Here is a 20,700-nt window from a genome sequence, read left to right on the forward strand (position 1 = left end):
TCAAAAATGAACTTCGATTTGAAAAGGAATACACTTGCTGCATATATACCTGTGACTATATGACATAATATGAAAAAGAAATGCCAAACCCATGCTGGTCGTAAAAGCCCTTGTCCACTGAGGGAAATGTCTCCGGGAAACAGACCCCTACATGCACAATGTTATCCTAATGGACCAACAGCTTCCTGTCTGGTCCCTCTGGGTTTCCAGTAGCACCCCAGGCGCTATATTGGCAGGGACCAGAACCAGGTCCTAAAGACCCTTCCCACTGTTTGACTTGTGAACACCCCGCCTTCTCATTCCTTACTTTCCTGCTTTGTTGCATCCATCTCTCCCTGTGGCTTTTTGGATAGGTAAAGCCAGGGAGGGATATGTGACTTCCTTGTTCTTTGTTTAGCAAAGCTTTACAAATCTTTTCTAACCTTGAGGACAGCTCGCCCCAAGGGTCACAAATACTGCACCAAGATCTCAGCAAACCAGTCTGACAATTAGCAGGGCTTAGAGTCCAATTAGCAGGACATTAGGTGGAAATTAGAAAGACTTCAAACCAAACTTTTAAATCTAATATAGAAAACCTTAAATGCTGGCTGAAATAAAGTGGATTCCGAGTCACTCCTGCATAGAACAAAAAAGTCGATTTCATGAGTTTTCCACAATGGGCACGGCACACTCCTTGTCACAATGGCCCCTGACATTATGATTTGTTCATCGAGGTTTTAGCCAGCATGTTGCCCATCGTACTAGGTAACTTATGCAAGTACACAATAGTGTGGAGGCAGATCACAAGACTAGTTACCCGAATAAGCGCAAAGGAGAAAGCCACAGTGATGCTCCACACAGAGAAAAGAAAGGGCTGTGCCGGAGCAGCTACTTTTAAGGGGAGGCACACATTGTGTTGCCACAGGAAAAACTTTGTTTGCATATCAATAGAGCCTCCATTTGTGTGTGTGTGTGTGTGGTGTGTGTGTGTGTTGTGTGTGTGCATGCGTGCGTGTGTCTTGTGTGGGTGTGTGTGTGTGAGACAAAGGGGGGGCCCGAACGGGGGTTTGGGACTCTGATTGAATGTATCTCTTGTTTAGCATCACGCATGGGACACTTCACAGCACTGGTCAGTACTCAAATTTATTAGTCCAAGTCACAGCTGAAGGGAATTCCTTGTGCTTGTTCAGTGTGTTGTTGTTTGTGTGTTGTGGTGTTGTGTGTGGTGTGTGTGTGTGTGTGTGTGTTGTAGTGTTGTGTGTGTGTGTGTTGTGTGTGTGTGTGTGTGGCTGGTGTGTGTGCACAACACATGATTGGTTACTGGCCAAGTGGAAGTCTATGTTTCTTTGAGAGTAAGCGCCGTGTGCCCCTGAATGTCATCTAAATCAAATTGATATGAAGTTATTCCTGGGTTGTTTCCTTACATTACCTCAAACCAATCGTTACCACTGTATTTTAAGAGGCAGCTTGCTGTACAGTTTATAATTTACCATATGAATTTAGAATAAATCGGATTATCATAAGCTTAACACCTGATACTTCAGTACTAGACTTTAATAATAAACAACCTATGGTGTGTCACAAGTTTATCCAAAAACCAAAGGCCTGCCCTCCTCTTTTGCCGGCCCAGCTTCTTTTCCCAGTGGATGTTCAGTGCCAGCTGGTCTGTGCTGCAGTAAAGTCAGCTGCTTTCCCAAGCTCCGAACCTTGAAAATCGTTGTGCCAGTAATTGATTCCCCTGCCAGCCCCATTACTCTCCACTGGCAGTCAAACGCCAGTGATCTGCAGAAAGCCTGTTACGCACACGCCCCTTTTCTCTTTCTTTCTGTCTCCCCCACTCACACAAACCATGCATCAGAATCCCACCAGTTCTACTGTTAATTCCATCGCTACTTCGTCGCGTCCCCCGTGCATTGTTTTATTCCATAATCCACATGCTTTTGTGCAGTTGTTCAGGCTCAGAACCCCAGGCCCACGTTTGTCCAGTTTATCGGTCCATTATGGATTTTTATACTTTCCTTGTAGTTAGTCAAATGTCCCCTAACAACGTCCAAAAAAATACTAAAGTTTCTATAACATATAACTTATTTCAAACAAAATTTAACTATTTGGCTCCAAAAAAATAAAGTATTTTTCCACCAAAAAACCTAGAGATAACAAATGAATACTAGCTATGTAGTCCACTCCAAGTCACGACCACCATATCCCATGTGACAAGGAAAAGGATAGAAGAAGGGCATCTTGCCCGCCCGTTTGGGAGATGCCAAAGAATATTTATGATCCTTAAGGAAATCCTCATGAAAAAGGGATTGAGCGTTACGGGTATTTGGCCACCACCCTTGACCCCACCTACAAAAACACCACCCTCCAATTGTGTCATGACGAAAACTCCAATATACACCACGCATAGCACATCACTCCACTGATCGAGACGAGTTATACTATAATTGTCACAGCCTAAAACCTCTCTACCACATGTACTAAAAAATAAAGGTAAGTGCCACCCTTCCGCCAAATATCATCTTCAATAAGGGGGTTTAGCCCTCTGCAACCTCTGTCTTTTTGTGTTTCCCCAGTCCTCAGCTCAAGCGGTGGTGGAAGGTTAAGGGGAGGCAAGTAAAGTGTGTGTTTGTGTATACGTGTAAAATAGTGTTGTGTGTGTGTGGTGATATAGATGTAATAAGAGATAGAGTGTAGAATATGATGATAGATAGATATAGATATAGATGTGTTGAGAGGCAGGGGGGAGCCCGGCGAGGGGGGGAGGCTCTGGAAGTACACAGGGCTAGGATAAAATGAGGATTTCTGACACATATTCATATGACGACTGTGTCACTGTCCCACGACTATGACTCGCCACATTGATTACATAAAACCACTTTGATCCCAACCTATAAAAGAGTTTCGGCGGAAGGCATATTTCATTTACCCAGAGAAAATAATTGTTCCATGTGAGATGCAGAGAGATGAGGCCTCAGGCCAAGTGATTTATCAGGGATTCTCATGACTCCAGAAGGCTTTATATAACTACCAGCTGAGGGGTGCACTTTCCCATGTTGTAAGGGGTCAGGATGCTGCCCTCCAAGCACTGTGGCAGTTGTTTTTCACACAAGAATTCCAGCCCACTGTTGGGGGATCTGAGAGAGTATAAAAGAGGAGCAGAGAGTTGTACAGTATGCATCACTTTAGCTCCTGGTGAACCCTCCGCCCACTGCCCTCTGCTCCCGGTGGCTATGCCCCATGGGCAGCTCTCCCTGCCTCTCACTGTAACGACAGAACAAGCAGTGTCTCTGTGAGCGGCAGCCCCCCCTTCATGCCCTTTCAGCCCCAACGTCGGTGTGCTGCAAACCAGAAGCCTGAGGCGTAGGGAGCGTGTGGGATGAAGGGATGAGAGAGAAGATCAAAGCAGGAAGGATGAAACAGCTCAAAGCACACAAGCAAAAGGCACCTCCCTGACCTCCGCAACACACACACACACACACACACACACACACACACACACACACACACACACACACACACACACACACACACACACACACACACACACACACACACACACGCAGAACGATTGGCGCCCGCCATGGCCTCTGTTTCCCCCCATCCAGCAGCCGTGTAAAAAGGCCCAGAGGAGGGGCCACGTCGCTCAGGTCGTGTGAGCCTCTCAGCAGATGGTTGGGACCTGCTGGGAACCAGTCCTGAACTCACACCTGTGGCAAACTGGAGCATATCTTCCCTTCATACTCTTTGCCTAATATTTAAAGCTTTTTTTTCCCAACATTGCAACAGGCCTTGAAGTCTAATTTCTTCATTCTGTGAAGTATTTACAGCATGGCTTTTTTTATTTGATTGTGAAAGCACTTTTTTATTGTTTACAATGTTTCAAAAGTAAATTATGACTCAGATGGACAAACTTAAAGACTTGTTTTGGGTTCCCGAAAATGCTAGCAGCAGGTCTCCATGAAATAAATAAATCATTTTTGGGGTTTGGTAAAATAAATAAACAAATGATGGACAAGTCTCAACTAAAGTATGTGAATGACAATGCTTGAGACTTTCATAGATCTCTAGATGTAATGTGTGCGAAGTTTACCAAGCATAGAAAAGGTTAACTTAGAAGGAAGGGGAATACAAACTTGAAAAGACTTGCATAGTCTGTAAATAGGTGTGTTTAAATGTTTGGTGCCTTTTATGGAATGATTATATATTTGAAGCACTGCTCCTCTGCCAGATTCTCCCAGTGTTAACTCAAAGTTCACCATCAACATGATCAGCTGTGACCGTAGTTTTACTTGCCGGCACATGCCGAGTCAGACTTGCAAACTCCCCTTTGGCACTGAGGATCCTCTCTCCATTATTCATGAGTCCTCAGGTTGGACCCTGGGAACAAGCTGAGCGAGGCCCTGTGTCAATACGAAACACTGGCCGCCACAATGGGCTCTGCTTCCAACTACACTGTTGACAGACACCAACACAAAGGAGCTGAAAGGGGTCCCCCTCCGTTCTCACACACACTGAAGAATGAGTCAGTGTGCTGCCGCTCAGAGCTGTGTTTGTACAGTATATACAGCTTTTGTCCGCGGCCACTGTTCTCCCATCAATGAGGGCTGAAGTGTTGATGAAAACCAGGAGGAAAGTTCTTCTCTGTGGCTGCCAGTGAGAGTTCATGTTCATTAGAAGGGATCCTTGCCTGCTGGATGGCACCTGTAGGTACGCAGAACCCCCCCCCCCTGGGTGACAGAACAACAAATAATCGGCTTATTAACAACATTTCATGACATATTAGAGCTCAGGCTCTTTGACTATCACATCATTACTGCTTGTCATTGAAGTTAATGAATAATGAATGCACTTGCTCCAGGAAATCAAATATTCCACCCGTCTGACAGCCATTAGGTCTTCATATGTGGAACATATTGATTTTCTAGTTTCATATTGACAGCAAATTTTGAATTATACATCAAGCACCGACTTTGATTTACATATGGATAATTATCAATATAAATGATTATCCCTTACCAAAAGCTACAAACAGACTAAATTATGAGGGCATGCAGACCATGTGACTTAGTGGCTTTTTTCTGAGTTGTTCTTCTTTTTCTTAGTCAACAGGAGACAAATTGTGCTTAGGCCGTACTTGTTATTTAACCAGAAAAGCTATTAGTTTTTCATAATTCAACAAGCATTTTATAAGTTGCAGACAGTGACTAATCCATTTTGAATGGTTTAATAAAGTCCCTCTTTGCTCCCAAATGATGTCTGCAAGACCTTTGTAAGACCAATGTGAACGTATTTCAGTGGGAGGCAGTCAGAGGAGGATATAACAACTGAATCCATTTTAATCAGAGCACTAATCTGAAATGCCTCTGATTTGCTCTGAGCATCTCCAATCATTGAGGTCTATATATACTCTCTCAGTTTGACTCTCAGCAACACTGAGGAACTCTTATATTTGTACACAACCAAAATGGAATAAAGGGATTTATGGGCTGTTTCTCTTGGTTTCATTTTTGTATCCATTCGTCTGCATTCACTATCTGCATTTTGTATTGCAATGGCATTCATAAAGAGGATTTAGATTGAAATATATAAACATAGGTGAATTAAATATTTATATTAAAGAGTCATTACTTTTTCTTCCTTTATTTTATTGTCTTTTTGGTTTCTCCCAAATGAACTTTAAATAAATTGCCTTTGGGTATGTTTACATTTTTGGGGTTGTGTATATTACTGAAACCATTGGGAGGCAGTATGTGACAGTCTGATACTTGGACACACACCAACTGATATCTTTTTTTTCTGCAACAGTGTTGTGGAATAGTTGACTTACAATACCTTAACTTTTGTATATTATATTGATTGTCTAACATTCCAATAGTTATGCATTGTAGCCTGCTCTTACAACATTTGGAAATATATTTTATTACAATGACAAATGTTGAACTTTAATAAGATTTGGGGAACCTTTTCAACACGTGTGAGTAGGCTATCCATATCTTACAATGTGTTACAAATGTTTAGTTATGAACAGATCTTCCAGAAACAGCTTTATTTGCTTTTCACAGGCGCCATCTACCGGTCAAACCGAGCGTTACCATTCACTCAGTGAGGGAGGGATGCTGTTTCGTGGCAATTTTTTGCAATTATGGAGGAAAACATTATAACGACCTTTGAATTGAACAATTACTTCATTTGATTGTGAATATCATTCTCATAATGGCTATATTCTAAAAGAAAAATATTTACAAAAATTCAATTTAAATAATATATCATTTTGATGTCCTAATATATGTGTTGGTCTTGATTTTTTTTCTTTTACATATTTAAAATACACGCACATTCAGTTTTTTGTGTAATCAAGCAACATGCCTATAAACCAGCTGAATATTAATATTTCTTAATGTCGTTCAAGTTATTATGGATTTTTATTTTGTATTTGTCTGGGTCTTAACTTCTGCAGGGGCGACATTCAACCTCACACAACACTAAATCCACTTGATGAATGCAGAATAGTCAGCAGACCTGGGCTAAACCCAGATTGTCCCTCCTATAAAACCCCATGTTAAACCATCATCAAAATCAGATTCAATAGACACGCCCCCTAATCCGTTCGTTTACATGGCAACGTCGCAGCCTGCTGCTGATTGGACAGCTCTGAATCAAGCAGATGCTTGATCAGGCTTCAAATATGAACTTTTCCCTGGGCGCCGGTTTTTCTGCTCTTCAGTTGTGAACCTGAAATATCTTTGATTGTGTAGCACGGACTGAGATTTATCTTCATCATCATGGTTGAGCTGTTTGTTGGAACCTGGACTTTGCTTTCCAGCGAGAACTTTGATGAATACATGAAGGCAATCGGTATAGATATATTTAATTATTTAAAGAGTATCATAACAAGAGGGGGTGGTTTTAATGATGCATTAAAAGTCTAAATGTAAGGGTGCGATAATCGAAGTTTTCGACAAGCATCCATAGCATCATTTACACCATTAGACAGTTTACAGCATCTGATATTAACCCTCGTTTTGTTGAAGGTGTGGGCTTCGCCACCCGGCAAATGGGGAACATGGCAAAACCTAATCTGGTGATCAGCGTGGATGATGCTGGGATGGTTTCAATGAAGTCTGAGACTACTTTCAAGACCACGGAGATCAAGTTCAAACTGAACGAAGAATTCGACGAGACCACTGCAGATGGCCGAAAGACCAAGGTGGGTCATCTTCTGTCTGTCAGCTTTATTTTTATTAACGCTATAGGCCTATTGTGTTTCTGACGACCAAACGTGATTTCCAGACCCTGATCACGTGTGAGAATGGCAAACTCGTGCAACAGCAGACGTGGGAGGACAAGAAGACCACATTGGAAAGAGAGATCCAAGATGGAAAACTAACAGCTGTGAGTAATTGGATATGGATATGGATGGTGTTCTTGTATGAGTATCATTAAATGGTTGTAGTTTTTTTTAAACTGCGTTATGTAAGATTTCTAACTTTTTAAACATTGTCTCAACAGAAATGTGTTATGGATGACGTGGTTGCAGTGAGGATTTATGAGAAAGGAGCATAATCAAACATCAGTTGTCTTAGACTTGACTTCCACATTACAAGACGCGAAAAAGAAAACAAGCTACTGCCAAACATGCAAATAAAGTCTGAACTGTAAAAATCTGTCATAGTTGTGCATTCATTTATAATATACTTTTAGTTTTTGTTATTTACCCAGAAGAAAAGGACTAAAATTGACAGCAATACAAATACAATTGTTAGACAGAAGGCACAAAAGGAGACGTTCCTTAAAAGGAACCAAGGGAATCAAGTATTGTGCATAAATCAAGTTGTAGGCCTAATTCAGTTGAAAAAAAAACGTTATATACAGCCTATGAAAAAGAAACTGCCATCTTCTTGTTTGCACGAAGGTTAAAAAATCAGGATTTGCTTGCTACCTCTTTATACTTTTTTAAAAAGGGCTTTTTGGTCAATTACATTTTTTAGGCTTTTATTGCTAAATGAATGTTCAAAGCATGACTAAAATGGTCAGAATTAACAATCAGTAAATAAGACCACTGACCTAATTATTTTAAAATCTACTCCTTCCAATCTGGGTTGGTTTAAATTCAGATACAATGGCCAGTTAACCAGTTTTAAACTCCTGCATCCTCCCAATCTCTAAAGCTTTAGATGTGGATATAGTGGGCTTGACAGAGGCCTTTTGTTCAAACAAGAAAAACATGTCTGATCAGAGCAACCCTCATGTGGGTGACTGGGTGGTAGGAAGGCCAAATCCCTGCTTGGGGTTAAAGCAGTGACCCCTCATTTGTGCCAAGCCCCTCTTGTCTTGGAAGCAAAGATGTGGAGTTGAAGCAAGTGCACATCATTTGTGTTAATTAGGGTTATTTGGGGCAGTAGGTTGAGGCCCAAATTCTTTGTTAAAATTCCAGACCAGAGAAGGATTGTGGTGCTCAAGAAACAATGCGTATCTACTAATAAAAAGCCGATTTGTTACCTTGAATGTTACATCATAAGACCATGCCACAAAAAAATGGATTCAGGTATTTGGCATATCTTGAACATGAATGGTTTTAAATATAAAATAATGTGTAACACCATCTAAAGAAAAGCTCTTTTTAATGTTATGTGAGATATAGTTAAGTATGTCAAATAAAAATAACTTAATGGGTTTAAATTATGTCAAATTCTCCCACTCATTTTAGATTCATGAATAACGTATTGTTAATGATCAAGCTCAATCACTATAGTGTGTGGAAGAAGGCTTATACAACCAGACCTCCTTTGACATGGGTTTTCCCCTTTAAACACAATCACACCATTAGCTGAGGAATTTATCAGATTGTTATTCAACTTGGCTGCTTTGTGTAAAAAGGTGACATGCACTTATTTAATGTGTCATATTATAGCAAAAAAAAAAAATGTTATAATTGATCAATCATTATCATATAACATCAATATTACAACATTTAAACATATTACTAGGACCCAAAGTGATACATCAAACAGCTTAAATATGAGTAGCAGCAAGCAATGTGAAGTGATTAATCCAGCAAAGGTTTGAAGCTAGAAATAATATCTCTCAAACCTACAACAATTTAGAAAAATCTCATTACCCTAAACTAATAATGTAATATTCATAGCCAAAAGCTCACTGCAGTTTATTTCTCGCAGAAATGCTACTCCCTTGTGGCTGATTCTTGTGATAGCAGCCATGATTGGACAGTACCATTATATTCTCATAAGGGGGTGAAGTTGGGGCAACATTTATTAGTGTTTTATGTTATTTGAGTTTTAAGTGTCATGAGCGTTTGTCTGTCTTTAGAAAACACATATCTTATTCATTTGAAGGCAATATAGTCTCAAACAATAAGGATTATTTGACCATAATGTTTGTTTTTAGTGAGCTGCCACATGAGTTGATCCGGAAAGTCATCGTACGTGACGTGACGCCCTCATCAAACATGGCTGACGAAGAAAACACAAACATGGAAGTCGATAAGGTAAAGAATAAACCTTTTGCCAACTCAGTTAAGCCCCTCGTTGACGAGGTAAAGCAACGAATAAACCACCAGAACAATGTCAAAGTTCAGAAAGACGCTGGTGAAAGCTGTACCACAACAGAGTACTGCGAGAAGCTGCAGGACTGGATGTGGCAGTACTACAGTGGATATGTCAGCTGGCAGAGCTGGGTGGCGACCATGTCCTGCCCTTATTACTTACAGTCTGACACTGGACCGTCGACGACACCGCTTGACATCAACTCAATGAATTGGTATAATGGTCCGTTTGGGCTTCCGTCGTCGAGCTATCCACCTGCCGGCTCCTCGCGGGCAGGTGAAGCCGCCGGTGGGGCTGCGGTGACCGCTCAGCCGCAGCAGCGCCAGGAGAACGGAAATGCACAGAGACCAGGTACAAGCTGCTGGTGCTTTGCGTTTGATTGATTGATTGATTGATTGAAAAGTTTATTAACAGCTTGTATATTGGGTACAGTACAGCTCAAAACATACAATTGTTAAGGGGATGCAGACCAGAGAAAGACTTTCGTCTTGTTTACATCAGGGTCCCCCATTTCCAATTCATCATAAAATTGACTTTGTAAGTCTCCAAATTGTTATAATGTGAGGTTATACACCCCCCACCCTAGGTTGCCAGATGCTGGAAACAAATACCCTACTGTAGTTGTCGTTTAAAAAAAAAAGTATAAGTCTGAGTCTGCTTGTTGACTGCAAAGGGGAAATTCCAACTTAAGCCTGCATAATAAATGATGGTCCTAACGGTCCGTCCACACAGCAGCTTTGAAAAAATCTTGAAAATCCTTAAAACTGCTGTGTAGACGGGCCGTAACTGCGTGCATGTATACATGTTTAAACATACTGTATAAAATCATCTAGTCCATGTCTATTAGTTTTTTTGCACTAATTTTTATAGTTTACAACTAAAACTCTTAACATATAGGCCTACAGAGATAAACGTTTTCCTTTTATTTAATGCTTGATTATTGGTATAATATTTATCTATTTCTTTTTTTAGGTACTTGTGCTTGAGGTCTTATCTATTCTTATTTGCCCATCTTTGTTGCCTTTTTTTACTTGCTGTTTTGTTTATTTTTTTGTCCATGCATAGAAAGAAGTGGTTTAGACACACTTGGCCAATAAAGGTGAATTTGATTCTGATTCTAAACAAGTCTCAGGTAAATAGTTATATTTCATTAACTGTACCAAAAAAACAAACGAAAAGATGGTTACCATACTTAAAATACTTTATTCAAAGCCTTTGGGAACTGGATCTCTGTAAGCCAGACTTTAGAGTTGACTTTACCTGCCTGACTTTCTTTTCTGCTATACTTTTCGCCAGGTCGGGAGTATAGCATTCCTTCACCTCTCCAAAGACTCCTGGCTGAGGTGGTGGATTTCTTCATACTGTTTTTCATCAAAGCAACTATTATCATCAGTATTATGCATCTGAGTGGAATCAAGTGAGTTTCTTACTTGTATGCTGATGAAACAATATTTAGGCCTGTGTTTGTATCCCTTTAAACTTTAACTGTAATTGAAAAAACACCCTTAGGATTAATATAATAGAAATGCTTCATCTTTTTCAGAGATGTTTCCAAGTTTGCCATGCATTTCATAGTGGAGGAAATTGATGAGGACACATCCATGGAGGAGCTACAGAAAATGATGCTTGTTGCTCTTGTGTACAGGATATTAGTGTGTTTTTACGAGGTGAGCACACATGTAAAAATATTGAGCATGCTATGACAGACAAAGTCAAACAAAACCGTGGTCTTAATCTTAACTGTTAACTGTTAACATTTTGGAAAAGCTGCCATGCATTAAAGTAGCACCATTCTGTCTTCAGATTGTGTGCATTTGGGGAGCAGGAGGAGCCACACCGGGGAAGTTTCTTGTTGGACTCAGAGTTGTAAAATGTGACTCATCTATTCTGGTTCAGCCTAACAGGGTGCTTGTAGTGCCCGCAACTAATGTCTCTCTGTCTGCGTGAGTAGTTCCTTTTAAAGATTATCTTTTGGAATTTTCACAACAAACATAACCTTCTCTATCCTGTATGCTAATGCCTGTCTCTGTCTCCCTCTGCAGATCAACTGTCCGAGCCTTGAACAAGAACTTTTCAATTGCCTTCTTTTTCCCCGCCTTCATCACACTTCTGTTCTTCCAGCACAATAGGACTGTTTATGATATGGTAGCTGGTACAATTGTTGTCAAGCGCTCCAGGATCAGATGACGCAGGAGAAACCAGAAGAAAGTCCTACTCAGCAGGCACTGTGTGTGTTTAAAAAGACCTGCAGAACCCAGACCTCAGCCTTTCAGGGTATCAGCAGAAAACACAGGAGCATTAAGATGAGAGTTGGATACACATATGAACTATTTCAGCTCCTTAATACTTGGGTTTGGTTTATCTCGGACACATACTGTATTTCTGCATGTATTTTTTTACATGCTGCTTTCAGAAACTGTTCCATGTGCCAAGTTAATGTCTACTTTGAAGACAGGAATAAGGATGGCATATGTCACCATTTCATTAATACAACATTTGCCTCTTTTTAAATACTAACCTTTCAGATTAAGGGGGAATGTCTTGTATCAAGCAGTATTGAAGTTGCTAACTATTAATTTATGAGATTATACCGTCTGTATTTGTATTAAAATGTGTCTTAAGAATAGCTTGCCCTGATTTTTGAGTCATTGACTTTCGTAATGCAGGATGGATGCCTATTGATCGTGTTTTTCAGATGGTGAAATGCTGTGGTTCTAAGACACATTTAAATGTATTTAAAGGAAATGTAAACTTAATTGCAATTTATCTTCCTTTTACTCTGACAGCATGTGTGTGGCAGAAAAAATTATGTATTACACAGTTTATGTGATTCACTGTTTTTGCATTTAAGAAAATTAAATGAAAACACCACTATTTCTCTGCATGTTGGAGATGTCTGCTGTTCGATAACTCTTACTGGACTTTCAGACAGTGATTTCCACCAATTATCAAAACACAAAATAATCCAAAACATTTGTTTAAAAAGTTCACGTGTTATTTTATAACTCATGGAAAGGTGCATTAAAGCTGCTTTTGAATCATGTGGTCACCCTAAGATTAATTTTCTTTATATTTTTTGTTTAGTGTGCCATTTAGAACTTTAAGATTGTGTCCAAAATCGTCTCTACTATCACACTAAAATATATATCCCAGTATAATTTCTTTAAGAAAATAAATCAATTAATCTTGTAACATAATCATTAAATGTAGTCATTCTAAATAGTTTTCTTTCCCTGTTGTAAGAAGATGAAATAGTAGTTAGTGGAGTTTGGCTTCATAGTGTATATTTGACATCACATATCACTCTGCCCATCTGGTGATGCCTCATGCACTGTAAGCTTAAAGCAATCCTGCATTCAATAGTTTTAATGTTCTATGTGTGATCCTCATTTATAAAAAAAAAAGTAAATCACAGTAAAACATCTGTCCAGAAAGTGAATAATTCTCTACCTCATTAAGGAACAACCTAAATCAACTTGTTCCAATAAATGTCTCCTCCATTCTTATAGCATGTCATCCATACTTGCAGATGACGGCTAAAGCTCTAATTGTTGGCAATGAGTTGACATGGTGATAGTGTTAGGCACACTAAGTGGCAGCTTCATCTGACAGCCACAGATGGTAGCCCCAGATTACAGAGTGACCCCCATCCCACATGCTGCTGCCATGCACCATGCCATTACTGTAGGCAAGGGAATAATATAACTCATAGTTGTGATTGGCTTTACCGAGGAACAGAAAAGTGTGGGCAGAAATTATCCACCATTACTGCTCTGAATATTGATGAGGGAGTGTTGCTGTGGTTGGAGTTGAGGCATGTTTGTAATCTATGTTTGCATCCACATGCCCTGGCTCGTATCCAAAGGGAATGTGCAGGAGGAAGATTTTAGGAAAGCTCAAGGGAAACATAATTACTACAATATATTACAGACCTTTGGTAAAACTATTGTGAAACACAGACAACGTGTCGCAGAAATCCAATGATGATGGCAATGCAGTTGACTCTTACTATTACAATACATAATGGTAGACCAATAAGTTGAACTGAGACATGAAGTGAAATCACTGCAACTATGTTCAAAAGCATTAGTCTGTTATCTATCCCATGTTCTGTGGCTATTGTTTAATGCTTTGCTTGACAAATCGAGTTCCTTGGTGCCACATGGCATGCCATACGGCATCGAGTTGGTAAGGTATTCAGCCTGAGTTTCTGACACCCTTTTTGGCTCTTTTAACAACAGAATCCTCTCAGGCAGCATGGAGGGCTCACAGCTTTCTCTGACAGCCATGTGTCTGTGTCTGAAATATCCACATACATGGCCGAGGGATAAGGTAAACAGTCTGGGCTCAACTGGACTAAAATATTCTCTATGAATTATACAATTGGTGTTCTTCTTGGTCAGTATTCATTCATAACACACAAAGTTCTCAATAACCGGGCCCTCCCCCCTACCTCACCGACCTGATCCACCACTACACCCCTTCCCACAGCCTTCGTTCATCAGAAGCGAACCTCCTCTCTATCCCCACACGAACCAAGCTACGAACCTGGGGGGACAGAGCCTTCTCCATCGCTGCCCCCACACTCTGGAACTCCCTTCAACAACACATCAGAGACTGCACCGACCCCCCCACATTCAAAAAAACACACTGACCAAAACACACCTCTTCAGATTGGCTTTTAATTTGTGAATTGTGTTGTCTTGCTGTTTTAATATCTTTTTATTCTATTTTATCTCGTTTCATCACCACTGTAAAGCATCTTTGAGCACCTGAAAAAGCGCTTTGAAATTAAATGTATTATTATTATTATTATTATTATTATTATTATTATAAGATGTAATAAAATGTCAGCTGCTGCTGCTCTTCACTCACACAGCAGCAGGCTCCAGGTGTTTTGAAGTTATGGAAAGGTGCTGTGAACTGAAATGCTGCACCCGGTTGTTTTTATTTCTGCCAGTGTGTCTGTGCCCAATGGAATTCCTCTCAAGTGCAGTCAGTAATTACAGTCTGCCTGAGTGTGTTGAGAGGGCTGATCATGAAGAGGAGACCTGTTGACTGGGGTGGGATGCAAACGACTGCTCCAACACTTGAGGTGTCATGGAGGACAAAAGCATTTATGAATGTATAAATGTGCACACTGTTTCACATACATTGTAGGGGAGAGTGGGGTAAGTTGAGCCATTTTTTAGTTATGCTGTCCTCTAAGCAAGGAGAAATGACACATAGTAAAATGAAAGCACACACCTATAATTCAGGATGTCTCCTATCAATGGCAATGATAAGAATTAATATTTGATCAAGGGCAGTGAAAATATTACTTCTAAAAAAAGTGGTCTTGTGGCTCAACTTGATCCAGGTCAGGGGGTAAATTGAACCACTGTTCAAACCTGGGCATACCTGTTCAAACCGGGCATACCTACAACAAATCTTAAAGGTAACTTTAAACAATAAATAACAAACCAAATACAAGTTTAGTTTTTCAAATATTTTTAATATAAATTTCAATTTAATTGATTGATTTTTTTGTAACATGTTAAAAGGAAAAGTAATCATACAAATGGTGATACAATTTCATACATCTTACCAATCAAACACAAGGTAAATTCAATTCAACTTTAAATGTAGCCTACAATGAGCTCTTATTATCAACTTGGCCTACTTTCATTCATTTCTCCATTGAAAAACTGTCTCAACTTACCCCAAGGCCCATGGTTCACTTTACCCCATAGCCACCATTTTAGAAAAAATAGCGTAGCAAATTCAGAGTCATCTTTAGCTTAATGATTCACATGATTTAATACGCTGTCAACACATCAACATACAATATGTGTTTAACCTGGATAATTTTTTTTGACATGACAGCCGATATAGCTGACATCTAGAACATTTACTTTGATGAGCAAAAAACGTTTTTTTGTAAAAATGTTTACTTACCAGACTTACCATCTCTCTTTCACAGCTGTTTCACAGGCAATGAAAATGGGAGGAGCTTGCATAATTTATGGTCACGTGATTACAACTATAAGGTTACAGGGGTGGTTCAATTTACTTAATTTCTCCCCTACGTTTCTTTTATTATTTTGAGGAATATTGCAATGAATTATGCCATACTGTATATAACATATTTTAATTGATTTGAGAATATATGTTGAATATTGATTTATGGATGTGTTATTTTGTTTATAAGGTACCAAAACTATTGTCGAGGAAAGTGTGTAAAACAAGGAGGAAGATTGTTATTTTCAATCTAAAAAAATCTTTAAATCCAGCTGCCTTTCTCAACCCAGTCATTATTACAAAGCCCCTAAGGCAATTTAAAATGGATGTGAGCATCACATCAGCACGGTTTTGGGATGTACTTCCATTTACAAATTGCCAAAAAGTTAGGAATTAACTCAAGGGAATAAATAAGAGCAAGATTAAAAATAAACTTTTCCAAAATGGTACGTTGCCTGTACTGAAGTTCATTTTAATGAGGTGAAAATGATATGAGTAAAATGTGGATGAGTGATGTAGAAGCATGAAGACATTGAGTGTGTGTGAGACAGCAGTACAGTATTCGTACCGTTTTGATGACATAACATACCATTATGGTTTCCGGGTGTTTATGTTTTTAACAGAGTAGATTTCTGCTTGAGGCAACAAGAACCTTGAGTTGTCAAGACAACCATGGAGGTTGCATTGGTTACAGCAGAGAGAATCGGCTTTTACTTTCCTTCTCAGATTATCTCGCTTAAGGGTAAGAAAATATCCAATGGCAAAAGCTGAATATATATGTTTGAAGTGAAAGGAAGAGGGGTAGAAATGAGCGTAACATATTTTGGCCTCCTGGTATCACCTTGAAAATCCTTAGCAACTTTTGTCTGAACTTTGTCTCAAAGTCTGTGACGAGGATCCACTTCCTCACTGATGGTCTAAGAAGGTGCAGAAATACACATACACCTGGCAGAGCTGCATTATTTACAATACAATGGAAACAACAACCTTAAGACCTCCAAAGAACACAGAGAGACCAATAAGGAATACAGAGTGAAAAAGTTATCTGTCTCAACATAGTTAAAGTTTAACTATACTAATTTGAAGATAATGTTCAGAGAAGAATGTGTAAATAAAGCATGAAAGGTAAAAGGGAGTGGCTGTAGCCAATTATTAGTTTGCTTTCATAATGAAAGTAATACTTAGATAAACATATATTTTCATTAAAGATGAATGTACCGCATCCAACCCTAAACTGCAGGTTATAAAGTCCATACACTGCCCTCTGTTGTGTGAATCTGGTATTGAAGCAACACCACAGCAGGAGGAGTGGGCAGGATTTCACAGAGGTCACTGAGGTCATTTCAATGCCATGGATGCATGCTGATTACTTGTAAATTGTACTTTATAATTAGATTATTGTCAAAAAAATAAAAATAATAATGTTTTCAAGGGAATTTTCTTTCTGCATAATTTGTATTGCTGTTAAACAATCAAACAATTCTCTGGCGCATATATCTTAGGAAACTAAACATTAACTTTGCTTCCTGGACGCACAGTCTCAGTCTTTTTTTTAAACCATTTGGTGTTTTTCTGATTGATTTGGTTCATGTGTTTGAACAAACTCTTCTGAGTTCCTTCAGAAGCTTGTGTTCCTCCTCCACAAATCACTCCCACCCAATCCTTTGGTTGCCTAAACTATGTTCTGGAGACGTGCGTAAGCAGTGGCTTGCTATTTTCAGCTGAATGAAAAGAGTCTTGGCACTGGGATGAAATCGGTTTTGTTCTGCTGAATTTGGCTTCCACCACATGCACAGTATCTACATGCAACACAGTAAGATAACTCAGTTGATGTCTTCCTACAGCAAAACCACAACAATTTTTCCAGGAAGAATCAGGCAACTTTCTAATAATACGTTTGCTGTCTAGCATGTGAGAGGAATATCTTGTGTTTTTGAAGGATCTAACAGGATGATGGACTCCCTCACATCACACAGCCACTGCCTCAACTATGAATCACATTACACTTGTTTTGTACAAGGAAAACATTAGTACCATAAGTGAACCAAAACATTTCCAAAGTTTGCGCCTCTGATGCAGAATGACACACAGTTGTATAGTTTACAGAAAAGGATTACAAATATACGGAACTTTATAAATGAAGGGCCTTGACCTTATAAAAACCATCAAAGACGTATGAAGTTATTTTCTTGTGCTTATTTTGAAAAGAACCACACGTGTTCATTTTCAGAGTTTCAAGTCGCCCACCAACCATTCCTTTTATTATTTTAATAATGTTCAAGGTAATTTAAAACCATGTTCAAAGTATCGCCCTATTGCAATTACAGCTGGAATTCAAGGACCATCTTTCATAGATTTTGAGCTGATCACAATAATGAAGCTGAGTGGATGTAATATTCACACTCCTCTCCCACGAGCACATGCACCCAAATAGAGAGGTGAGGTCACTATCACCTGCCTGTTGGATTTGCTGTCCCTTTGCTCTTTTCATTAACTGCTGAATTCACTGGCTTTCAATAGGCTCTTTCAGCGTGTCATGCTACACCACCATTGAGCTACAGCCACGTTGCCACCCATCTTTCTTAATGGGGACTGGAGACTGTGGAGCTGCCTTGTTGCCATGGCAGCAAGCGCTTTCACATTCTCCCCACATAGCGTGGAGCGTGCATGTTGTTCCCTCCAAACAGGAGCTCGCCACAGCAGAGACGGGTCTGCTGCTCTCAGTCAGAAACTATCCAGCCAGGGTTATTTACCTCCCGCTCTGATACCAGATGCCCTTTTAATCCAACCACCCACACTCCGCTTTCCATCCTCTTTATTGCTGTTGCTTCGTATTTCCCATTGGCTTCTCTCACAAACTGAAGTTTGCTCCAAGACTTAGCCTTCTCCAAGACTTTTTTTAATATACATTCTGGTTTTGTTGTTATTACTTGTCAGGGGTTTAACTTGATATAGTCATAGGCTTCACATACATAGAGTATCCTAGTGAGGGGAATTCTAATATTCTACTCAATTAAAAGTATAACAATATCACAGTGTGAAATATGCATTCAAATTCTAAAAAAGTATACAGACAAAAATACTTAGAGAACTAAAGGTAAAATAACAACTCATGAAGGGAGAATTGTCCAATTCAAAAATAATATTACAATCAATGATTGTATTTATGCATTAATGTGTTAATCATTTCATCTTTCTAGTTGAATTTCTTGCTGAGTATGGCTATAGCTTGTGAATTGACTAAGTGACGAGAAACTAAAGCTGTCATACAGTTAAAAGTTGCCTACAGGAGTATAAGTAGGCCTACAATATTTGCCTCAGAATATGTAAAATATTTCTAACTTCACCCAACTCTGCGTGGGGAAATAAATCGTTTGAGAAGTGTTTCAAATCCAAGGGGCGTTCCCCCTCTAAATGTGCACAGTTCAGTCCACTTCAACTTCAACGGTAGGTTTGGTCAATTTTAGTGCTTAGGACTTTATTTGAATCAAAAATGTCATTTAAAATAGGAAAGTCAGGCTATCAATAGAGAGAGAAAAAAGATCCAGCAAGAGCAGGAAACAGTCAACAAACGTCACCGCAACTTGCTAGCGGTGTTAAACAATATAATGGGTTATTATTGGTAATCCAGCTAGCTAACATGGCTAGCAAGTTATTCAATAGTTAGCAGCGTTGCTATCAGTTTCCGAAGTGAGTAACGTTACTTCTTCCACCACTGATTTAGTATATAAAACCATCTCCAACTATATGCTAGCGTGACCCAAACACTGCGGTATTTTAATGCTAATTCTATTAATAGTGAAGAAAAATCTATAATTGTGCAAAAGTTAAATAATGCCAACTGTAGCCATTTCTCATCTGTGACACTTTGCATCATACATGCTTCCCTTTGCTGTGTGTTAGGATCAGGTCAGGATCAGTGTTACATGTCTGGACATGTCTGCTGCATGAGGAGGCTCACTTAGCCCCACTGAGTGTATGGTGAGGATGCAGAACAGTATGTGGGAAAAGATGCTTGGATATTGGACACTGATCAGTATCAAGGTAAGATGTTTCATCTCCTTAGATTTGTGATGAGGGTGAGTTTAAAAAAGTTAACCCGGACCTTACATTGAAACTAGTGTTTTGCCCTATGGTTTTGCCTGGCAGTAAAGGTCATGCAATGTTTAAACCTGCAGTAGCCCACTTGAGTCCATTGTGTTTCCTGCTAAAGGCTACTATGAGTAAGAGAGCCCTGAGAGGCAGTGCAAACATAGACTGAATAGTGCAAACAGACATCTTTGTGTTTAAAAATTGAGGAATGTAAACATAATGCTATATTGCTTTGTTGAGGTTGTATTGTGGAGTGCTGAAACTGCTATTACCATGAATATTTTTACTTTAGCCACATTTATATTCCTAATCCTCAGAGTATCTTCTCCTTTTAGAAGTTTAATGTTTGTAAAATGACATAGATCTAGTTATAGTTTGAGCACTCCCTCTCATTAAGTGTGCACTGTGGAATGTATCACTTTGTTGTGTGTGCTCAGAAGAATAAAATAGTTTATGCAACTAGACTAGCAAAACCCCTCTGTCAGGTTGGACCACAATACTCAGCATCCAATCGTATTGAGTAGTAGATGACAAAAAGATTATATAATCCTGATTTGTGTTAAATACTTTCTGGTTATGCTTTAGACTACACCTCTTAGCACTCAGAGTCATTATTTCCAATTTACAGTGTAATTGTTTTGTATTGTTTACTAGTAGAGTACTGCTGATACATGTAGGTACGAGGGATCAAACAATCTTAATTCCTTATGTTGTAATGTAAAAAAAAAGTATGGGGAAATAATATTGTGTACTCACAAGGGACTTCAGCAGATTGGGATGGACTGACTGCCTTTCTATACAAAGATATCAGTTGGGGTGTGTGTGTGTGTGTGTGTGTGTGTGTGTGTGTGTGTGTGTGTGTGTGTGTGTGTGTGTGGTAGGTGGTAGGTAGGTAGGTAGGTACGGTACGGTAGGTAAAGGTAGGTAGGTAGGTAGGTAGGTAGGTAGGTAGGTAGGTAGGTAGGTAGGTAGGTAGGTAGGTAGGTAGGTACGGTAGGTAGGTAGGTAGGTAGGTACGGTACGGTTAGGTTAGGTACGGTACGGTAGGTAGGTTAGGTTAGGT

The 20,700-nt window shown here is 39.4% G+C and overlaps 2 protein-coding genes across 2 annotated transcripts; both read left to right on the forward strand.

Moving 5' to 3' along the window:
* The first annotated feature begins 6,641 nt into the window (after window positions 1-6,641).
* Window positions 6,642-7,646, forward strand: LOC104968266 (fatty acid-binding protein, adipocyte-like). The gene is made up of 4 exons (XM_010797846.1): window positions 6,642-6,837; window positions 7,014-7,189; window positions 7,273-7,374; window positions 7,492-7,646. The coding sequence occupies exons 1-4, from the start codon at window positions 6,765-6,767 to the stop codon at window positions 7,543-7,545; spliced, it is 405 nt and encodes a 134-aa protein (XP_010796148.1). The 5' UTR covers window positions 6,642-6,764; the 3' UTR covers window positions 7,546-7,646.
* A 1,775-nt stretch (window positions 7,647-9,421) lies between these two features.
* Window positions 9,422-12,171, forward strand: LOC104968268 (protein FAM8A1-like). Its single transcript, XM_010797849.1, has 5 exons — window positions 9,422-9,896; window positions 10,842-10,962; window positions 11,089-11,212; window positions 11,349-11,488; window positions 11,588-12,171. Exons 1-5 carry the CDS (start codon window positions 9,449-9,451, stop codon window positions 11,730-11,732), a joined length of 978 nt encoding a protein of 325 aa, XP_010796151.1. The 5' UTR covers window positions 9,422-9,448; the 3' UTR covers window positions 11,733-12,171.
* Window positions 12,172-20,700: the final 8,529 nt, after the last annotated feature.

Source organism: Notothenia coriiceps, unplaced genomic scaffold (genome assembly GCF_000735185.1).
Source record: "Notothenia coriiceps isolate Sejong01 unplaced genomic scaffold, NC01 NC01_scaffold00038534, whole genome shotgun sequence".
NCBI classification, from domain to species: domain Eukaryota; kingdom Metazoa; phylum Chordata; class Actinopteri; order Perciformes; family Nototheniidae; genus Notothenia; species Notothenia coriiceps.